General features: G+C 37.0%; 1 protein-coding gene and 1 long non-coding RNA gene across 4 annotated transcripts in view; one reads left to right on the forward strand and one right to left on the reverse strand.

Annotated features, from left to right (window-relative positions):
- Positions 1-9,622, reverse strand: part of LOC103679174 — a 17,190-nt gene extending 7,568 nt beyond the window's left edge. Inside the window, exons 1-2 of one of the 2 annotated variants that reach the window (XR_005833412.1) lie at positions 9,483-9,622; positions 1,694-1,830 (exon numbers count right to left, since the gene is read on the reverse strand). This is a non-coding gene — a long non-coding RNA (uncharacterized LOC103679174). Of the gene's footprint in view, positions 1-1,693; positions 1,831-9,311; positions 9,436-9,482 lie in introns of those variants that run through there. The other variant, XR_572862.2, reaches the window with a different exon arrangement.
- LOC121101436 (ubiquitin-like modifier-activating enzyme 6) overlaps positions 9,465-21,365 on the forward strand; it is a 25,646-nt gene continuing 13,745 nt past the window's right edge. For both annotated transcript variants that reach the window (XM_040625029.1, XM_040625031.1), the window contains exons 1-2: positions 9,465-9,587; positions 13,141-13,200. In XM_040625029.1, the coding sequence (XP_040480963.1) occupies positions 9,517-9,587; positions 13,141-13,200 (131 nt within the window). In that variant the 5' untranslated portion in view covers positions 9,465-9,516. The remainder of the gene's footprint in view (positions 9,588-13,140; positions 13,201-21,365) is intronic.

A 21,365-nucleotide genomic window follows, 5' to 3' on the forward strand; every position in this document is an offset into this window, starting at 1 on the left:
CCCAGAACTTTCAGCACTTCCTTCTAAATCGGCTAGAACTGGAACACAAGGCCAATTCTAAACCAATCAATAGCAAAGGAGAGGGGAACTACCTTAAACACCTTAAGGGCATATTTCATTTTAGGGAGGCAGGACTCATTTCCCTGAATATTTCGCTACCAGATAACAAAAATAAAGAACGTACTTCCTTCTCTCCCTCTCTTTCTCTCTCCCTGCTTTCTCTCTCTCTCTCTCTCTCATTCTCTCTCCTCCTCTCCCACCCCTCCCTCTCTTTTTCTCTCTCTCTGCCCAGTCTCTCTCTTTCTTTCTCCTAAGGGCAGAAGGAGAATGTTTTAGAGGTCAGAAAGCAGCAGTAACTTCCACTATCAAAATAAAAATGAAACTATGCATACCACAAAGTTTAAATAGCACACAATTTAATACAAAGCATACAGACTAAATACAGTTATCAGAGCATAGTAATTGCATAGTAATTGTAGCCCTAAGGAGAAAGAACAGATTTTATTGTTTTCCACAATCTAAATCCAAACATTTTAAACCCCAGTAGTTGATATCTTCAATAGATGCAGAGGGCAGCGTCTGCCCAATTATTCACTTTCCTGGGAACTCTTGGCCCCTGTGTTGTGTTTGTCTGTTTTTCTCATTTATTCCACTAGGTAAGAAATTTTCATAAGTTTTTAAAATTCTGGCTATCACTTCAGATCCAGAGAATGACTGTGAAATAAATTAGTAATTAAATTTGTGGCAATCTGAAGCAGATTTTCCATGAAGCTAATAAAACTTAACTTCAAGTTCCTTACTTACGCAGTTCCCTCCTAAGGCCCTGGGAAAGATGTCTTCACAATGTCATGTGTTTTGATAAAATTCACAAAAATAAGATATTATAATTGCAATGGGTTAAGACTATCTCTATCCCTTTTTATTCCCCTCTGTTTCCCTCCTCCCCTCAGATGAGGCAGTACTGGCATGGCCATGGATATCTTTACAATCCAGCTAAGGGTGAGTTGTAATAGGAATATATTAACATTGAATCTAGAGGGATATTATGTGGTTCTTGGTCACTTTCACATACAGTGAGGTCACTGCTAACCATCACAGTAAGCTTCTAGGCATATATGGTACTAGATAACATATTGGTAGCAATCATACTGATTTACCTGTCATAGTGACAGGAAAGTTTAAGGTCAGAGGTCATATCCATGATGTAAATGTGTCTGGACTTATGGCAACAGAACTATGTGGGTAAGAGAGGGAAAACAAGGTATAAAATGTACAGAAGCTGGTCTATGGAAAGTTTTTCCAGTCCCTAGGATGAACACCCTAAAGTATTTCCCAATAAATCACAACTTTGTATAATCCACTCTGAGGACAGATGGAACCTGTGATTTGCTTCTAACCATGCTTTACTTATGGCAAAGCTCATGGGATGTGACTCCCTTGGTTAGGTTACAATAAGGCAAAGGTGATGGGGTTCCCATGATTCCCATGATTCATTCCCATGATTATATTATGTTATATAAGACTCCCATCTTAGCTGACTGGAACCAAATATTCCTGCCGCTCTTGAGAAAGCAAACAGCCATGCTGTGAACTATCTTTGCAGAGAAGACATGGGAGAGAATTGTAGGCAGCCTCCTGTGAAGGCTGGGCCCTCAGTCATACAAATGCAGGAAAATGAATTCTGCCAACAAACCTGAATAAACTTGGAAGTGGATTCCTCCTTAGTCAGTCCTCCAGAGAAATGCACAGCCTGGCCAACATCTTGATTACAGCCTGAAGAGACCCTGAGCAGAAGACCCAGTGTCACTCCAGGACTGTGTAGCCACAGAGCTGTAAGATAAGAAATATGTGTTGCTTTAAGTCTCTATGTTTGTGGTAATTAACTATGCAACAATAGAAAACTAATTATTTCACATGTATAATTATAAGGAAAAGATTTGGTCCTTATCAAATCCTAGTCAAAATGGAAATTCTCTGCTTAGAAATATACTTAACAATGCAGCATATACAAATATAAACTCCCCTACATTTCTTCCTTTTGACTTTTTGACTTAAAAAAGTCCTTTTCCTTTTCTTTTTTGACTTAAAATGTACAATGTGTCTGAATTTCTGTGTTTGTAGGACACAAAACTATGTGCGGTACTAAATACATCAAGTATGTCTGTTTTATGCATCTCAATGCATCAGAAGTCATTACTAATAAAGAATTGTGAAATTGAAAGAAAACTTTTTAAACTATCAATATATAAAAAGTTATATTATAAAACATTATTATATAAAAACATAATCAGGGAGTATGCATCCAAAATAGCTTAGGGAAAAAAGTATTTTAGATTATGGCCAGGAATTAATGATAAAATTATTTCATTATTTTTGTAGATTGATGTTTATGGTATTTGTCAGCTTTTTGTAATTTGTGATTTCTTTTCTCCTTCTAACAAATTTTTTTCTTTTATACCCAATTATGTATTACAGAGAGCTCTCAAAATTGTAAAAACTTCAGGCCCCAGAAAACATGAGTCCTCTGATAGGAAAGAACTAAACCCCTGCTTGCTTGCTTGCTTGCTTGCTTGCTTGCTTGCTTGCTTGCTTTCCTTCTTTTTAAGTAGGCTCCATGCCCAGTGTGAAACCCAACACAGGGCTTGAACTCACAACCCCGAGATCAAGACCTGAGCTGAGATCAACAGTGAGATACTTAACCAACTAAGCCATCCAGGTCCCCCCACCCCTATGTTATTTCTAAGATCATTTCCACTTCCCAAATTTATACACTAGTCCTAGTAAAAGGATAAAATCGTATTTTCTTGCCGAGTTCGCCATCTTGATGATCTCTCCAGAAAGTTATACTTGCTAGGATGAGATCCTTCCTCATAGTTGCCATTCTAATGCCTCCTCTCCATCACACTTGGGACTGAAGTCTGTTCCTAAATCAGCTTTAACTGTCCTTTAGGAAAGGACATGCTACCTGATTTCAGACATCCCAGCTGCAAACTATATGCCAAGCTATGTACCAAAATTTTTAATGCTGCCTGTGTTTATATATTTCTAATTATGTTCTACTAATAATTATTATGTGTTCTACTTTCTAGGCTGTACTTTCTAACTTTACTAACAGCTGGTTCCTCTACAAACTGCTTACCCCAACAGATGTAGTTTCCAGAACTAGCTCCACAAAGTCTTCCCAAGTCTACTGCAGATAACAATCCCACAACCCGCTATTTGACAAAATACAACCACCATCAGAATAGCACTTTCAAATTCAATAGAAATAGATCTCAGAGAAATACAAATGCAGAAACTGACAAAGATTCATCAGAGCAGTGCTCTCTCACCTTCTTACTACTAAATCTATAAATCTTCCTCAAGGACATCCTGTTCTTTGTATCCTCCTATTACAGTGAAAGACTTCTCCCTGCTCCACTTAAAGGCCAATCCATTCGCCTTTGTTCTAGATACCATTCCCTCTCAACTTTCAAGGACATAACTTTTTCAGATCTCTTTCCTACACCATCAATCTCCACCTCTACTAAATCAACCCCATTGGCATATAAAAATACTTTATCATCTCACACCTCTAAAAAAATCCTCAACTATGTATTTGATTTCAGTTTCACCATCCACAATCCATTTCTCCATCCTTCACAGAACACTTCTCAAGAGTTGTCCACACCCGATCACTCCTCTTAATTCCCTTTTAATCTTCAACACATGTTAACCTGCATTCTGTTTCTTCTATTCCACTGAAACTCTTGTCAAGGTCACCAAAGATCACCTTACTATCAAAACTAATGGTGATTTCTCTATTCTTGACTTACTGTAATGCTTATCAATATTCAAATAATTGTCCATTCTCTCTGTAAGGAGCTCGGGTGGAGGAGGACTTCATCATACCTGGGAAAATACTGGAGTAGAGAGAGATGGAAGAGAAGACTTGACTTGGGAGATACCACATAACAAGGTAGTAGGTCAGGAGCTTGCCAAGCACAAGGGAGCTTCATGGAAGCTAAATTGATGTTTGAAGGCCATCCTTCTTCCTTCAACTGAGTAAAGCACATTGCCCTCATGGAGGTGACCTATTGATTGTTTCCTTATCATTATCTAGTGATAACCTTCCATTTTCAGATATCTGCACATCATCCCTCAATCATTCATGAAAATAGTCATTGTCCTAAAACAGTGCTGAGCCCCCATCTGAATAACCACTCTACGTGGAAATCCCACTTTTCATTAGTCTAGTACATTTTTAACTCCCCTGAAAAGGAAGAAGGGTAATTTTTTAAGAATTTGAGGAGAAAGTCCAGCATCAATACTTGAGTGGAACTGGACAGTGATGAAATCCTACACCTATTCACTTCCCAATTGAGACACTCTTCTTAGTTCTGTGAAACCATCCCCTCCTGGTTTTCTTCCTGTGTCACTCACAGTTCTTTCTCAGTTTCATTTTGTGTTCCTTCTTTTCTACCTAATATTTATATGGGCTCATGGCTAGGGATTTTTGTTTGTCTGTCTGTCTAAAAAAAGGGGGGGGGGGGGGGGGAGCACACCTATACACCCATGTGCAAAGCATACATTAGAGGAAGTGGGTTAGAGCAGTGAAAAGTGTGCTCATAGGTCTGGCAGCACCACAGCATACACATCATCAGGGAATTTGTTAGAAATGCAAATTCTCAGGCTCTACGCAGGCATACTGAAGCAGAAATGCTAGGTGGGGTCCACAATTTGTGCTTTAACCGGCAAGCCAGGTGATTCTGGTATGTGCTGAAGTTTGATGGCCCCTGGGCTAGAGGTTCTGGCTATCAAATTGAAGATGAGAAAATAAGCCAAAGATGAGAAGGAGGATCATATGAACATTGTTTCAGTCAAGAAAAAAAAAGGTGTAACTTTGGGAGGCAACTGAGTATGATGGTAAACAGTGACTGTAGCTGAATTGGGATCTTTGGAATAGGGCTCCGAACATCCTCTTTTATAAAAGGGCTTTTTTATGAAGGTGACTTTATCCTCCAATTGGGGCAGAACCTGGTGCACTTATAGGACATTCCCTAGAAAGCCACAAGGATGTGAAGCCCCACTTAGGTTACCTGTTTTCTATCAATATTAGCAGAAGGTTAAAATTAGGAGCATCATTTATTACGTTTTATCTCCAGTCACTGTTGCATAAGTAATTAAGTCAAATAAGAAAAGGGTCTTGGAAAATTATGCTTATTTTTTAATCTATGATTTGTCTATTTATTGCTCTGTAGGCAATATTTTTAAAATATTTCAGAAAAATGTAATTTGCACATATCCTAATTCATAGGACACTTAAGAGAATATTCATATTTTGAAAAGATTTATTTCCTTCACAAGGGAATTTCTCTGGGTTCTTCTAAATAGTTAGCTTCAAGCCAGTTCAAATGCTACTGCAAAACTTTTGGGCAAAGAAGCCTGCCTCAAAACTCAGGAGGTTGGCTGCTTTCCAACTATATTCACAAAGGTCTGGCCTCAGGACCCAGTACTTCCTATTCTTTTTGATAATCATGAAACAGGTGTTCCAGTTGTTGGGATCAGGGCATAACATACTAGGAAAATACTCAACGAGGAATAAAATTGGGCTCTGGTCCTGGCTCTGCACCTCCAATGGTGTGAATCTATTCGAGACGTTTAGCCATTTTAAGTCATCCTTGGTAAAACAATGGGGCTGTATATGTAGATGATGTTAAGTATCCTTCCTGTGCTAATATTCAATAACACAGGAGTATAAAGTGAAAAAATACATGTTAAAAAACTCTGTAATTATAAAGCACAACATAGATGTTATCTTTATAATTTATGATGTGAACTATTTGATTTACAGAAATCCAATTGGCACTTAAGTTTTCAGGAAGATATTCATAACAATATACACCTATATAATGGTCAAGATGGGAAGATTTTAAATGCATTGTTGTATTTTGGATTGGATCTAGAACAGGTAAAAATGACATTAGTGAAAAACTGGTGAAATCCAAATAAAGTGTGTAGTTATTTAAGAGTATTGTACCAATATCAATTTCTTTGTTTTGACAAATGTACCATGGTTATGTAAGATGTTATCATTAAGGGAAGCTAAGTAAAGTGTATATAAAAATTCTCTGTCTTACCTTTGCAACTTTTCTAGTATTGAAATTTCTAAAATTACACCAAAATAAAGATTTTAAAATAAATTATTATGCTATGCCTTTGGAATACAACTACACATTCGTATATATAAACATATACATATGTTTAGGAAAGAAACAGTGGGTCTTTGACGGATCAAAGTTGAGAAGGGAAGAGAGTCAGGAAATCACAAAGCCAAACCACCATATTTTTTTAAATATTTCACAAAAGCAACAGAAAAGAGAGCTCTTTGATGTTAGAAAAGTTTTACTGAAAGTTGTTAGAACGGAAAGAAACCTGGACTAAGAAAGTAAAAATCTGCCTTGGCATTCATCAGGTATAGATAATAGATACAGATAAAGCCAGCTGTAAAGTTAACAGAAGATAGTATTTTTCCCAAAAACATGCTGTTAAGTGTCACAAAAAACCCTGACTTTGGGTAACTGCTATTTTTTTTACTCACAAAGAATCCTTTTCTCTAAAGTCACAGATTGTTAAAAAGCTTGCTTTTTGAAATCAATACATTAAGATTAAAATATCCTACCCTTGGCTAGGCGACCTAAGTCACTTAACACAGAGAAGCAGTTTCTACTTCCAACCCAGCAGCAGAACTTCGGAAAAGGGGTTTGTGGACACATCACACATCTATCTTAACTGCAGTTTCCAAGAAAACAGCAGCCTGGGTCCATGCTGGAGTCCAGAACGAATGGAGACCCCTTTACAAACAGCCTCATTTTCTTTTGAGCCTACGAGCCACTACTTCATTTTATTTTCTCCTAAATTCCACACTCCCCCAAATTCCTATAACAAAGCTATATTTTCTTTTGTTTGGTGAGGCACCCCATAGTTCTTCTGGAATGTGGACTCCTTCCTGGCAATAAACCAGAAACTCGACCTTCTTGAAATACATTTTTTTACTGATAGACTTAGGCTTTCTGGGATGAGGAAGCCTGCCCCTTATTAAAAATTTGGGAGTAATAATTTGACATAAAAATGGACAACAAAAAAAGTTTCAAGTTCAAATACTATACAAAATTATTATTAAAAAAGAGAATAAGGAACATAACATCATCATTATAGATGATGAAAACATACCTGAAAGATGTGCCACAAAAATAGATCAAAACTTGTTACTATTTTTGAACTAGCTAAACAAAAAAGATACAACATAGGAAAGAACAACATGATTCAGAATTAGAAAAACTCTTCTGGATGGCAGGAGTCCTTTTACAATGCATATTTTAATCAAATCATCACATTGCACACTTAAAATATCTTACAATTTTGTCAATTACCTCCATGAGGGTGGGAAAAAACTCACAAATGAAGTGATAGATCTCAGAAGAACTAGTAATAAAGAATAAATTAGGGAGCGCCTGAGTGGCTCAGTCAGTTGAGCAGGCGACTCTTGATTTTGGCTCAGGTCATGATCTCAGGTTCCTGGGATGGAGCCCCGAGACCAGCTCCGAGCTCAGCGTGGAGTTGGCTTGAAGTTCCCTCACTCTCTCTCCTTCTGCCCCTGCCCCCACTTGCATGCTCTCTCTCTCTCTCTCTCTCTCTCTCAAACAAATAAATCTTTAAAAAAAGAAAAAGAATAGACTAGAAGTGGGGTAGGTGGGATGGGTAAAATAAGTGAAGGGAACTAAGAGGTACAAATGCCCAATTATAAAATAAATAAGTCACAAAGATGAATAGTACAGCATAACAAATATAGTCAGTAATATTGTATTAACATTATAAAAGAACAAAAAAGAATAAACTAGAAGGAACACAAAAGCTAATGCATGTAACAGATTGATTTCCTGTAAAGAATCTGAGCCAATCCTTAGGTCCTTTAGTCATTTTGCTTGTCTGATGCTCATTCTCTAGTAATTCTTCAGGAAGGCTTTATGACAACAATAGTCTCATCAAATATTGATCAAGTGTTGATAATAGTTTATACACTTTGTGCATGAGAGTTGCTTTTGTTGCATATAAAATCTTTAGCCCACATTTTCTCCTTGAGTATCCTAAATATATTGTTTCATTTTCTTTTGGAAAAAAGTTTCACTGTCAAAGGTCTAGTGATATTCCAATTTTCTTCTATTTTGCAAATGTAATAATACATTAAAATGTTAAATTAGGGTATCTGTTATACTTTTGAAATAATTCACACTCTATTTCGCCAAACCTAAAATGACCTCGAATTTATGAATACCATTATTTTCTGTATTGATGAGAAAGGAAAAAAATACATTCCAATTTCAGGGATGTTAAAATATAAAATGTGGGTTGTGGATGAAATTCAAGTTAATCCATTTTCTATTGTTGTATAACAATTTGCCATAAACATAGTACTACAGTAGAATCTTGAAAGAATGGGACATAGACCAAGTTCCTTTTAATGATTATGAAGAAAATGCAGAGAACTAGATTAAGAAACCTGAATAATGCCAAAGGCGAGCAGCATGAAGTTTCCAGGTACTTTGAAATGTTCAATTTTGAAATGAAAATGAAGAGGCACAAAGGATAATGCAGTTTTGCCTGGGCCCTCTCTCCACACTACAGAGGAAGAAATTCCAATTAAAAAATACCGTACATTACAGGAGTTGATACAAAGTCAAAGTATATGCTTTTAAAATCCTACAGACTTGTCTTCAAATGTGCAGTTTAGAATGAAAGACAAATTCTAATATTAAGTACTTCTAATTCTTGTTTTCTAAGAAAGGGGAAAGGGGAACCAATAGAAAAATTTAGATGAGAAGTCCTTAGACAGTTGTTCTACTACTTAATCTGACAGTGACTTGGTCTGTGACCTTGACCAGGTTACTTTGGCTGTCTGGAGGTTCTTTTCCCTCACCTACAAAGTGGAAGCAAACTGGATGACAACATCATTCAAAGCTTTAGAAATCACGAATCTATTAAATCTGTGACAGTGCCCGGCATGTAGTAGACGCCCAAAGTCATTTGTTAAATGTACAACGTTTTAAAATGGAATCCCGGAAATCCTGAGAATCTGGAGCTACCTACTACAAGCTTTCGATTTTTTATTAAATGAAGGGTCTTCCTCTTATTCCTACGCAACCCCATCACTTCGCTGGCCACTGGAACCTCTACGGTTGGCCACCGGGCCAGAGGCACCGCGTAACTTCAGTGTTTCGGTCCATTTACACCCGCCGGAACCCGGTCGCAGCCGGGCCACTTACTGCACACACCTGCGCGGAGGCCCATTCCGGTCCCCTGCGGCCACACCCAAACCGGAAACCAGGGCGCCCCTGGGGTTGACGGGAAGGCTCAGGCCGGCTACACGCTCCCCGGCCCCGCCCCCTCCGGTGATGTCACCACCCGCCCCTTGACCTCACGGTCCCGCCCCCTTCCCTGCCTACCCGTAACCAGCGGCGGCGGCGTCTCTTGGAGGCGATGGAGGCATCGGAGCTGGTGGCCGCACCTCGGGGGGAAGAGGCGTCCTGCTCTTCCTGGGGGGCCGGCAGGTGAGAGAATGAGTGTGGGCGCGAAGCAGCGAGGGGTGGCGGCCGGGAGCCGGGCGCCGACTTCTTGCTCCCGCTCGGGCGGGTAGGGAGCGCGCGCGAGGCCGCGGAGCCGGGCAGAACCAGCCCTGGGTGGCGAGGGGAGCGCGCGGGGTGGGTGTGGCGCCGTGGGCTCGGACCTTTGCGGCTCCCGGCTTCGCTGAGGAGAAAGGCCACTTCTCGGTCCTTTCCGCCCTTTCTCAGTTCCAGTTGGGGTCTACCATCTTTTCAGTCACCGGACGTGTTTGGGGAGGAGAGGGCGCGGTGTGTAGCGGAGTGGAGCGGGCTTTGTCGAGAGTTCTGGCCCGGGTCGCTTGGCGTGAGCTTCCCAGCCCTGTTGCCAAACACCTTCCCTTCTTCTTTCGGTAAAATGAAAGCTAAGAGCGCCACTGTGCGGGATCTTGCATCGAGATCCTCCTTTGAAAACTATTACCAGAGGGAACTTGGTAATGATGAATCAGAGGCAGTCCGGACACCCTGAGGCCTCTGTTGACTACAGTTTAAAAAAAAAAAAAATCCGGGAAAAAACCCACGAGTTTTATTCATTCTTACTTCCCGTTGGCGTTAAGGTTTTTCCTGTCTTTTGCTCGCCTGTAAACCCGGGGGGGGTGGGGAATGTTCGTGTGGTTCCTTTTCAGTCATCTCGTAATTAATAAAGCGGTTAGTTGCATACTGCCCACCACCAGAATACAAGATTCCAAAGATAAAAGTGATGGGTATATGATTTTGAGATAATGTGAGACTGTCCATAAACCTGTAGCTTTTTCGCTAGTTCATATTGAAGGGATGTTTTCAGTACCATGATACTGCCTACCGAGGCCAACAGTGCCACATCTACTTGGGGGATATTATGTAATACAAACAAAACCTCCCCCTGTTTAAAGGGTTTTTGATTGCCATATAGACCTTATTACAAAAATGACTTTTGAAACATTCCAGTAAGGCAGGATTTTCCGAAAAATAAGTGCCAGTCATATCATTAAGTGACAAGGCTGGTTAGAACGTAGCTGTTCTCATGTTTACTTAAGAGCTTTGCCCACTAGACTATGGTCCTCCATGCAAGGAAGACAGCTAGGGATAAGAAAACTGTGTAATGGGAAATTTTGCTTTTTTTCGTATTTCATTACTATACCAAAACAGGGCATATTGTGTATGTGTGTGTTTTTATTAGACAGGTGATCTAAACATAGCTCTCCTGGTTTGCTTTCATAATTGCAATCAGAAATATTTCTAATAGTTATCCATGTATCACTTAGCTAGAAGCTGATAACATTTTGATTAACTCTATTTACAGATCTTTTGGCTTATATATCAAAACCAGGCTTAGAAAATTGGATTCCAAAACCTAAATTTCGTGCTTTCACATTATTTTTAGAATCCTATAATTGATAATTAGAGCTTCCCAGAACCTGGAATAGATTACAGTTTTGCCAAGATGATATTGATCTTATCGGTCACTGTGTCTCAGGCCAAAGTGCCCACCTCTGCCTGGGTACCATTTCTGTTTCCCAGTGTTTATTCTATTTTCATTTTCATTTCACTTTTGTATGCCATGCTGTGAAAAAATTGAGCTGTGGTAAATCACTATATCTTATCATGCTAGTATGCTTCGTTTTTTTTTTTGTTTTGTTTTGTTTTTTTAATTTCCTTAAGTAATCTCTACACCCATCATGGGGCTCAAATTCATAACCCTGAGATCAAGAGTCACATGCTCTACCAACTGAACCAGCCTGGCACCCCCCCTTTTTTTTAATTTTTAAAATTCATTCAACAGATACTTTTTGAGTGCTTTCTTTATGCTTACTATGAGAGGCAGTAGGCAGTAGAGCATGGTGATCAAGAGCTAGACAGCCTAGGTTCAGATTCTGGCTCTACCATTTACCTACTCCGGAACCTTGGGCAGCTTATTTAAATTAACTTCTGTGAGCCTGTTTTTTTCCTCTGTTTGGTGGAGTTGGTAATAGTGCCTGTCTCATTAAGTTGTAAGGGTTAGCGGAGTTAGCGCATTTAAAGCACTTAAAACAGTGTGTGACACACTGTTTGCTCTTAAATTATTAATGCCAGGTACAGTTTTAGGTATTTGGAACACGTTAGTGAATCCTTAACAGATCGTATATTCTCTTAGGGAAGGCAGACAATAAACAATGATAAGTAATTTGAAGAAAATACAGCAGGTTAATGAGTTAGGGAGTGAAGGAAAAGGAGAGACATTTAATTGAAAGGCTGATCAGAAGTGGTCTATGTAATATTGTGAGGCAATATTTTAATTGAGACTTAAATGATAAGAGTCAGCTATTCAGAGCTTTCAAGGAGGAACATTTCCAAGCAGAGGGAATAGCAAGTGTAAAAACTGAAGTGATAGCATGCTTGGCTTTTTGAGGAACAGCAAGTAGGTTTGTGTGGCTGAAGATGGTAAGAGGGAAAGTAGTGGGAGCTGTGATTGAAGAGGTAGTTGGGAGACAGAACACCTAAGCCCTTTTAGCATGGTAAGGTGTTTAAAATTTTTTTTAAAGATTTTATTTATTTATTTATGTATTTATTTGAGAGAGAGAAGGAGCAGGGGGAGGGGCAGAGGGAGAGGGAGAAGCCCAATGTGGGGTCTCGGGGGCTCCATCCCAGGACCCTGAGATCATGACCTGAGCTGAAGACAAGTACTTAACCATGTGAGCCACCCAGGCGCCCTAGGTGTTTAAAATTCGAAGAGTAAAGGAAATTTACTGAAGGATAGTTCTAAGTTGAAGAATAATGTCTGACTGCATTCTAAAAAATTTAGACTGTAATATAGATAATAAACTGAAGGGGGAGGGCAATGCAGTAGTACCAGAGAAACTAGTTAGGAGGTCTTTGAAATAGTTCAGATGAAATATGATAATGGTTTGACCTGAGATTGTACTGGCACATAGATGAGAAAATGAGGGAACAAACTAAGAAGATCTCTAGATTCTGGGCCTGAGCAAGTGAGTAAATAATGGTACCAGTGAGTTGGTAAAGACTGGCAAAGAATAGAGTAAGCAGGGAGAATTGAATTCTCTTTTGGGCTTGTTATGTTCATGAAACCAATTAAACATCAGAAGAGAGAGATTGTTCTAGCAGATGTGGAAAATCTGGATGTCAGAAGAGAGATCAAACATAGAGAAATAAGTTTAGATATCGTCAGTATATGGTAAATTCCATATGTGGATTAAATGAGATTAGAGAGAGTATGTATATTAGAGAAGGTGTATGGGGCACTCCAACAAAATTGCTAAAGTACAGATTCATCAGAATATATGTAAAACAACATCTTGTACACCTAAGAATAAAACAGTAGGCTGTAATTTTATAATATAGAGTAGGCAGTCAGTGAATTTAATTTTGACCTATTTTTAAAATGGAAATAAAGGGGTGGAAAATAAAATATATATCTGGTTTGTAAAATCCCCTTTAGTAACTGCCATGTATAATTGAATATTAGATTATAAAATGTGAATATTGAATAACCATACTTGCCCTTATAAGTTGTGTTTTATTGTTTCAGTTCAAATACAAATTTGCCCATCGTGTCAGAATCTGTGGAGATTGATGATGCATTATACAGGTGAGAATCTTATGGAAACTGAAACTTACTTACCTCATTTTAGTTCTAAAGTAATGGAATACTCTATTCGAAAATACTGTTGGGCCTATGCAGAGTTTTGTAAATATATCCTAAGAATTCCTCTGAGGTTAAAATTAGGGTTTTCTCTGATTTTTTTTTTTTTTTTCTGTAGTCTGAAAGGTTGAATAATATTTAAATCTTAGTTGCTTTAGGTTTAGGTGATATGACTAAGAATGATTTTCTTACCCACTATAAAATATTCATCTTGTTTTTGGACAGGAGTACATATTTATGTTCTTGATAATGCAGGAGTCTCATGAAAAACAGTCCATTTCGCTTCAGTTATACAGAAACGTCTGGAGAATATATTTATTTCAGTGTAATCTCATTAACAACATTGCATGTTTGCACTATATGGACAGCAAGGAAGTATTATGTGGTTGAAGATGATTTGAATGGAATTTAGTGAGATTCTTTTTTACTGTACCTTTTCATGAAATCAAAATATTTTTATTAGAATTAAAGAGAAATTAAAAATATATACATTGCTAGCACTTCTTTTTTTTTTTTTAAGTTATTGATTTATTTGTTTAAGTAACCTCTACACCCAACATGGGACTTGAACTCAGGACCCCAAGATCAAAAGTCGCATGTTCTTCCAGCTGAACCAGCCAGGTCCCCCTATATTGCTATCACTTTTAAGACATTTTTTTAATACTTCAAGTTGTTTATATGGAAGATAGTATAATCTCAGTTTTTAAGTTTTTAGATTTCCCCTCTAATTATGAAAATTAGATTTTATGTAGATAGAATCGAAATAATGGGCTATTTCTTTTTTATATTTCTTCTTTATATATATTAATTTCTTTATATATATATTTCTTTTTTATATTTTGTGTGGGATGCAGAGTCAATTTTGAGCATTTTAAGAAAAGCTGAATCAACCTAGTAGGTTGATTGCAGTTATTGTTTTGTGCTGTACCCTTGGAAAAAGAGATAAAGGACTAAACTTAATTTTACTTTGTGCAAATTACTTTACCATATGGTTTCCTGATTATAAATATACTTTAGAAATCACATTAAGTTTGGACTCTTAATCTATAATTATGATGTTCTTAACGTCATTTTGATCATATTCCTGGGATAACAAATAGCAGCTTCTTAGAATAGCGCTGGCTCAGTTTATTCATTGTTTAGTTACAATCCTTATGAAACTTTTTATCTCTCTCCAACCCTGTAATGACTGATTAGTGATCATAATTTTCAGTATACCAGAGATTAAATTTTCCTTTTGCAATGTTGTGTAAGTAGGGCTGAAGTTTGCTTGAGTGAAAAATACAGAATATAGTAGTTTATATGTGATCGGGTACTGCTGGATCATAAAGTAGTTCTAGTTTTAATTTTTTGAGGAACCTCCATACTGTTTTCCATAGCAGCTAGACCGCTTTACATTCTTACCAATAGTGCACAAGGATTCCAATTTCTCCATGTTCTTACCTTTTTATTTTCTGACATTTTGTTTTTTATAATAGCCAAACAGGTGTAAGGTGATATCGCTTTGTGGTTTTGCATTTTCTTGACAATTAGTGATGTAGAGCACCTTTTCATACCTGTTGGCCATTTGTGTCTTTGGAGAAATGTCTGTTCTAGTCCTTGCTCATTTTTAAATCCTATTCCTTGGGTGGGGGGGGGGGGCGGCGGTTGCTATTGACTTGTAGTTCCATATATAATTCAAGTATTAACCTCTTATCAGATACATGGTTTGCAGATATTCTCTCCCATTCTGTAGTTTGCCTTTTCACTTCGTTGATTGTCTTCTTTGCTGCGCAGAAGCTTTTTAGCTTGAAGTGGTCCCACTTGTCTACTTTTGCTTTTATTGCCTGCGCTTTTGGTATCATATCCAGGAAATTCTTGCCAAGACCAATGTTAAGAAACTTTTCCCCCATTTTTCTCCATAAGTTTTATAGTTTGAGGTCTTAAATTTAAGTCCTTAATCCATTTTGAGTTGATTTTGTATGCGGTGTAAGGTAAAGGTCCAACTTCGTCTTTCACATGCAGAAATCCAGTTTTGCCAATACCATGCATTAGCCCCAACTTTCCTTTTCTTCTGACTACACTGATTATACTAGACACTTTCTTACCAAACACAGTTTCTATTTTTACACCTCATTGTCTTTTCCTTCATTGCCCTTTTGTGCCTTAAAAGCACTCAACACCATTGGATCCCTTTTCCTTCTTCCCTCTTCCCATTCCCAAACTTAATTAAATGCTGCCAAATCTACTCAGTAACCTAAGCTAGACACCTTGGTAAAGTCTTAGATTATTCCCTATTTGTCATCCCCCAAATTCAATTTTTTAAAAATCCTTTTAGTTCTTTCTGAACAACTCTTAATTCCAATTATTTAATTCTCTCTCCCTTCATTCAGCATCTCTCAGTTGAACTGTTACAACAGTCTGTTATGTGATCTCTTTAGAGCTACTAAATCTCTAATCCACCTTCCATACTTCGTTCAAAGTGATGTTTTTCAAATTTACCTCAAAGCCCCTGGCTTCTCTGTTTAAAATATTTATATGGTTCTCTATCATTTACATTAGTGAAGCCAAACTGTATAATAGCATTTAAGTTTCCTTTTCTATACAACATAACAGTGGATGAGAGGATAATCTTTGGTATTAGATCTGAATTTGAATTATCCTTCATCATTTAAGAGTGTGTGATCTTAATTAAATTACTCTTAAGTCTAATTTTTCTTTCATTCATTTATTTTTTCATACATTCATCCATTCAACAAATATTAAGGAGAAAAATGTATACAAATTGCAAATTTATCATGAAGAATAGTGCCTAGGAGCTCAATAATTTTTGTTACTATTACCATGAGTTATGGCCGTGTGTTTCTTTTTAGCGTCCATGTCACTCCTCATTACTTTACCCTCTAACATCCTATTCTTTAGCTTTGTCAAACTATATGTATACACTGTCAGAGTCTAGTATTTGATATTACTCTACGTATAACCTAAAAGCTAACATATTATTGTTTAGTGGATGCTGACAGAAGATGTTAAACTTCAGGGTCAGAGACAAAGGATTTCATTACTTATGATACAGCAATTAGCATGCCCATCAGGGTGGTGTCGGTTCCCCTTGCTCCAAAGTCCCATAGGGGCAATGCCATGGGCCCAGATGAATTCTTTGTATGTAATGAGTTTACATCACAGCTGAAATACACTGCATTTGGGGGACCCACCATTTTATGTCAAACAGTAAGCAAGCCTGCGCTTTGTCTTGGAGAAAGACTCACCTCATCCCTCAATTTTGTGTGCTGCAAACACGACCCTAAGAAAAGGCCCAATAAAGAGCAGTCAGGACCTTGCCTGCTAGACATATTAGAGAGACATGTAGGAGTGTGAACGGTCCATGAAGGAGTGTCTTCCAACATAAATACATGTTTTTTTCACTGTTTTTGAGGTGTAACTGATGTATAATAAACCGTACATATTTAAGGTATACAATTTGATGTGTTTGACATAATGTACATATTAATGAAATCACCATTGTAATACAGATAATGAATATATCCATCACACCCGAACATTTTCTTTGTGCCCCTTTGTAATCCCTCCTCCTTTCTCTCTCCATTCACCATTTCCCCAGGCAACTACTGATCAGCTTTTTGTCACTATAGAATACTTTGCATTTTCTAGAATTTTATATAAATGAAATTGTACTGTATGTACCTTTTTAGGGGGGAGAGGGTCTGGTTTCTTTCACTAAGCATAATAATTTTGAAATTTGTCTATATTGTTTTACCAGTAGTTTGTTCCTTTTTATTGCTGAGTTGTATTCTAGCATATGGATATACTACATTCTATTTAACCATTTTTAAAAAATTTTTTAACTTAAATTCAATTTAAGTAACATATACTGTATTATTAGTTTCAGAGGTGGAATTCAGTGATTCATGAGTTGCATACAACACCCAGTGCTCATTATTTCAAGTGCCCTCCTTAATGCCCATCACCCAGTTGCCCCATCCCCCTACCCGCCTCCCCTCCAGCAATCCTCAGTTTGTTCCCTATAGTTAGGAGTCTCTTATGGTTTGCTTCCCTCTCTGTTTTTCTTACTTTTCCTTCCCTAACTGTTGATAAGCATTTGGGTTGTTTCCAGGTTTGCGTTATTACAAATAAGGCTGCTGTGAGAATTTATATATGAGTTTTAGGGTCAATATATGTTTTCGTTCACTCTTTGATAAGTACCTAGAAGTAAATGTCTGGGAGGTATGGTAAATGTATTTTTAACTTTTTAAGAAATGCCAAGCTATTTTCCAAAGCAGTTGTACCATTTTACATTTCTACCAGTAGCGTATGAGAGTTTGAGTTACCCCACATATTTACTCACCACCTGAAATGGTCAGGTCTTTTTTAATTTTAGGCTTTCTAGTACGTGTATAGTAGTATTACATTGTGGTTTTAATTTGTATTTCCATAATGACTAATGATCATGGGCATCTTTTCATGAGCCTATTTGCTACCTATCTTTAGGGAAATATCTATAAATCTTTTGCATCTCTTTTTTTTATTAGCTTGTCTGTCTTAATGAGTTCTTTATATACTATATATATCATGTCCTTTGTTACATATATGGTTGCATATATTTTCTTCTAGTTTGTGGCTTGTCTTTTACTTTTCATAATAATGTCTTTGGCAGAGCAAAATTTTTAATTCTGATCAGACATAATTAATGTGTTTTTTGTCCTATTTTTTAAATGTTGGCAAAAACTCAAGGATGCGAAGATTTTCTCTGATGTTATCTTCTTGAAGTTTCATAGTATTAACTCTTAAACTTAAGTTTATGATCCATTTTAAGTTAATTTTTATATAATGTGAGGTGAAGGTCAGAATTTATTTTTTTCCAAAAAGCACTAATGTTTTAGCACCCCAGTTGAAGATTATCCATCCTCTTAGAATTCCCTGGGTATCTGCCTTTGGCACAATTCAAAAGAGTATATATCTGTTTATTTATTTCTGGAATTTTCTTTTTCAGTGATCTGTATGTTTCACTTTACAACAACATCACATCTCCTTGCTTACCATAGCCCTGTCATAAATCTTGGAATCTGGGAGTGTAATTCCACCAACTTTGATCTTCTTTTGCAGAGTTGTTTTGGGTCTTCTGTGTCCTTTGAATTTCCACATACATTTTAGCATCAGCTTGTCTATTCTTTAAAAAAAAAATCCTACTGGAATTTGGTTTGAGTTTGTGTTGAATCTGATGTTCAGTTCTGGGAATATCGACATTTTGACATTATTGAATTTTAAGATCCATTATTAATGGATGGTATGTCTGTCAATTTATTTCTTTAGTCTCTCCTAGTAGTGTTATATAATTACCAGTGTGGAGATCTTAGACAGCTTTTATCAAATTTATCCCTAAGTAATTTGCATTTTTATACTATTGCAAATGGTCATTTTTAAATTTCAGTTACCAGTTATTCATTATTCTTAAATTCAAGCTCAATTGATTTTTGATTAATTATACTTATCCAACAAGCTTGCTAAACTTACTCACAATTCTAGTAAATTTTTTTGTAAACTCCATAGGATTTTTCTAACAGTCATGTTGTTTGAAAATAAAGAAGTTTTACTTCCTCCTTTCCATTCCAGATGCCTTTGTTTCTTTGTCTTATCACACTGATTGGAGGATCCAATACAATGTTAAGTGGAAGTGGAAAAGGTGGACAACATCACTTTGTTCTTGATGTTCATTGGAAAACATTCATTCTTCCATGGTGGGATATGTTGTTAGCTGTAGGCTTTTCATAGATTCCTTTTATTAAGCTGAGGAAATTTCCTTCTGTTGCTAGTTTGCATAGAGTTTTGTTTTGGGGTTTTTTTTTTAAGTCAGAAATGGGTATCTAGTTTGTCAAACACTTTTTCTTCATTCATTGAGGTGATCATATGGATTTTCTTTTAGTCTTTTAATGTAGTGAATTATAATGATGGCTCTTAGATTATTATACAACCCTTGCATTCCAATTCTAGGATAAAACTAATTTGGTCATGATGTACTTTTACATTTATGTGTAAAAATTCTGTTAAGAATTTTTGCTTCTGGTTACCTAAGACAGATGAATCACTGAACACAACCTCTGAAACTAATAATACTCTATATGTTAATTAGTTGAACTTATATTAAAAAAAGGAAAAAAAAGAATTTTTGAATCCGTGTATGTGAGGGATATTGTTGTGGAGTGTTTTTTAATTCAGTGATTTTGTGTTTTGATACCAGGGTAATGCTGATCTCATAGAATGAACTGAGTATTTCTTCAAATTTCTAGAAAGTATGTGTAGAATTGGTATTATTTTTCCTTAAATTTTTGGTGGAAATAACAATGGAGTTTCGAGTTTTCTTTGTGGGAAACTTTTTAACATCTAATAGACATGGTAACATTCAGGTAATATACAATTGACCCTTAGCTCAGATCCATGTGGATTTTTTTCAATAAATATATTAGAAATTTTTTTGAAAATTTGCAACAATTTGAAAAAATGCAAACCACACAGCCTAGAAATACTTAAAAATTAACAAAAAGGTATGTCATGAATGTATAAAATATATGTAGAAACTAGTCTGTTTTATCATTTACTACCATAAAATACACACAAATCTATTATTTAAAAAATTTATCAAAACTTATGCAAACAAACACAGAATATACATGGTGCCATTTATAGTCAAGAGAAAGGTAAACCAACATAAAAATTCAGTACTAATTCGTAACTGCATAGCTAATATATCACTGTATGTTAACTGGTGGGAATTAAAAACTTTAAAAAATCATAACTACATAAAAATTAACTGTAGTGCATACTATCCTAGTGTTATAATTTTGTAGCCACCTCCTGTTGCCATTGTGGTAAGCTCAAGTGTTGGCAAGTATCCCCTTAAAACACCATGTGATGCTAATCATCTTAGTGTGAGCAGTTTCTGTCTTCAGTAAATTGTGTATCTCAGTAAAAAGTGACCTCACGGTTCTCACATATTTTTCATTGTGTTTAGTGGAATACTGTAAACCTTGAATAACACAGTGGGTCCCCTACAGTGTCACCAATGATGCTAGAAGTGCTCCCTAGAAGTAGAGAAAAGCCATGACATTACAAGAAAAAGTTGAACTACCTGATACGTACCATAGATTGAAGTCGGTAGCTGTGGTTGCCTGCCATTTCAAGATAATTAAATGTAGCATTAAGGACCATTGTTGAGAGATAGGAAGGAAGGGAGGAAGAAAAGGAAGTTTGTGAAGCTGAAGCTGCAGCTCCACCAGCAGGCACAAAAATCTTGTACTTTTTGCAAAATTCCTTTTTATCTTGTATTGAAAATGCAGCTTTTATGTGGGTATGAGAGTTGCTCTAAGAAAAACATGCTTATACACTCTAATATGATTTGAGAAAAAACAAAGTCATTATAAGACAACTTAAAGCAAAAAGAAGGTGAAGGATCTAAAGCTGGAGAATTTAATGCCAGCAAAGGATGGTTTGATAATTTAGACAGGGACTTGGCTTAAGAAATGTCAAGATAACAGGAAGAAGCACTTGCTGAACAAGAGGCAGCAGTTGAGTTCCAGATGGCTTTCAGAAAATCATTGTGGAGAAAGAATATCTACCTGAGCAGTTTTTTAATGCAGATGAAAGTGTCCTGTTCTGGAAAAAACAATGCCACAAAGAACATTCATTGGTAAGGAAGAGAAACAAGCACCAGGACTTAAGGCAGGAAGAGATAGGCTCACTCAACTATTTTATGCAAATGCAGTTGTGTTTATGATGAGCACTGCCCTTACCTATAAAGCTGCTAACTGCCCCCCCTCCACCCTTGAGCCTTAGAGGGAAAAAGTAAACACCAGCCACTAGTCTTTTGGTTGTACAGCAAGAAGGCCTGGACAGTAAAACTCTTTATTCTGAATTGGTTCCATTGATGTTTTGTCCCTGAAGTTAGGAAGTACCTTGCCAGTAAGGGACTGTCTGTTAAAATTCTTTTGATATTGGACGGTGCTGTTGGCCACCCAGAACCCTATGAGTTCAATACGAAAGGCATCAAAGTGGTCTCCTTGCCCCCCAAATACGTCTCTAATTCAACCTCTAGATCAGGGGGTCATAAGGACCTGTAA

This window comes from Ursus maritimus, unplaced genomic scaffold (assembly GCF_017311325.1).
Source record: "Ursus maritimus isolate PB19 unplaced genomic scaffold, ASM1731132v1 scaffold_8, whole genome shotgun sequence".
Taxonomy (NCBI): Eukaryota; Metazoa; Chordata; class Mammalia; order Carnivora; family Ursidae; genus Ursus; species Ursus maritimus.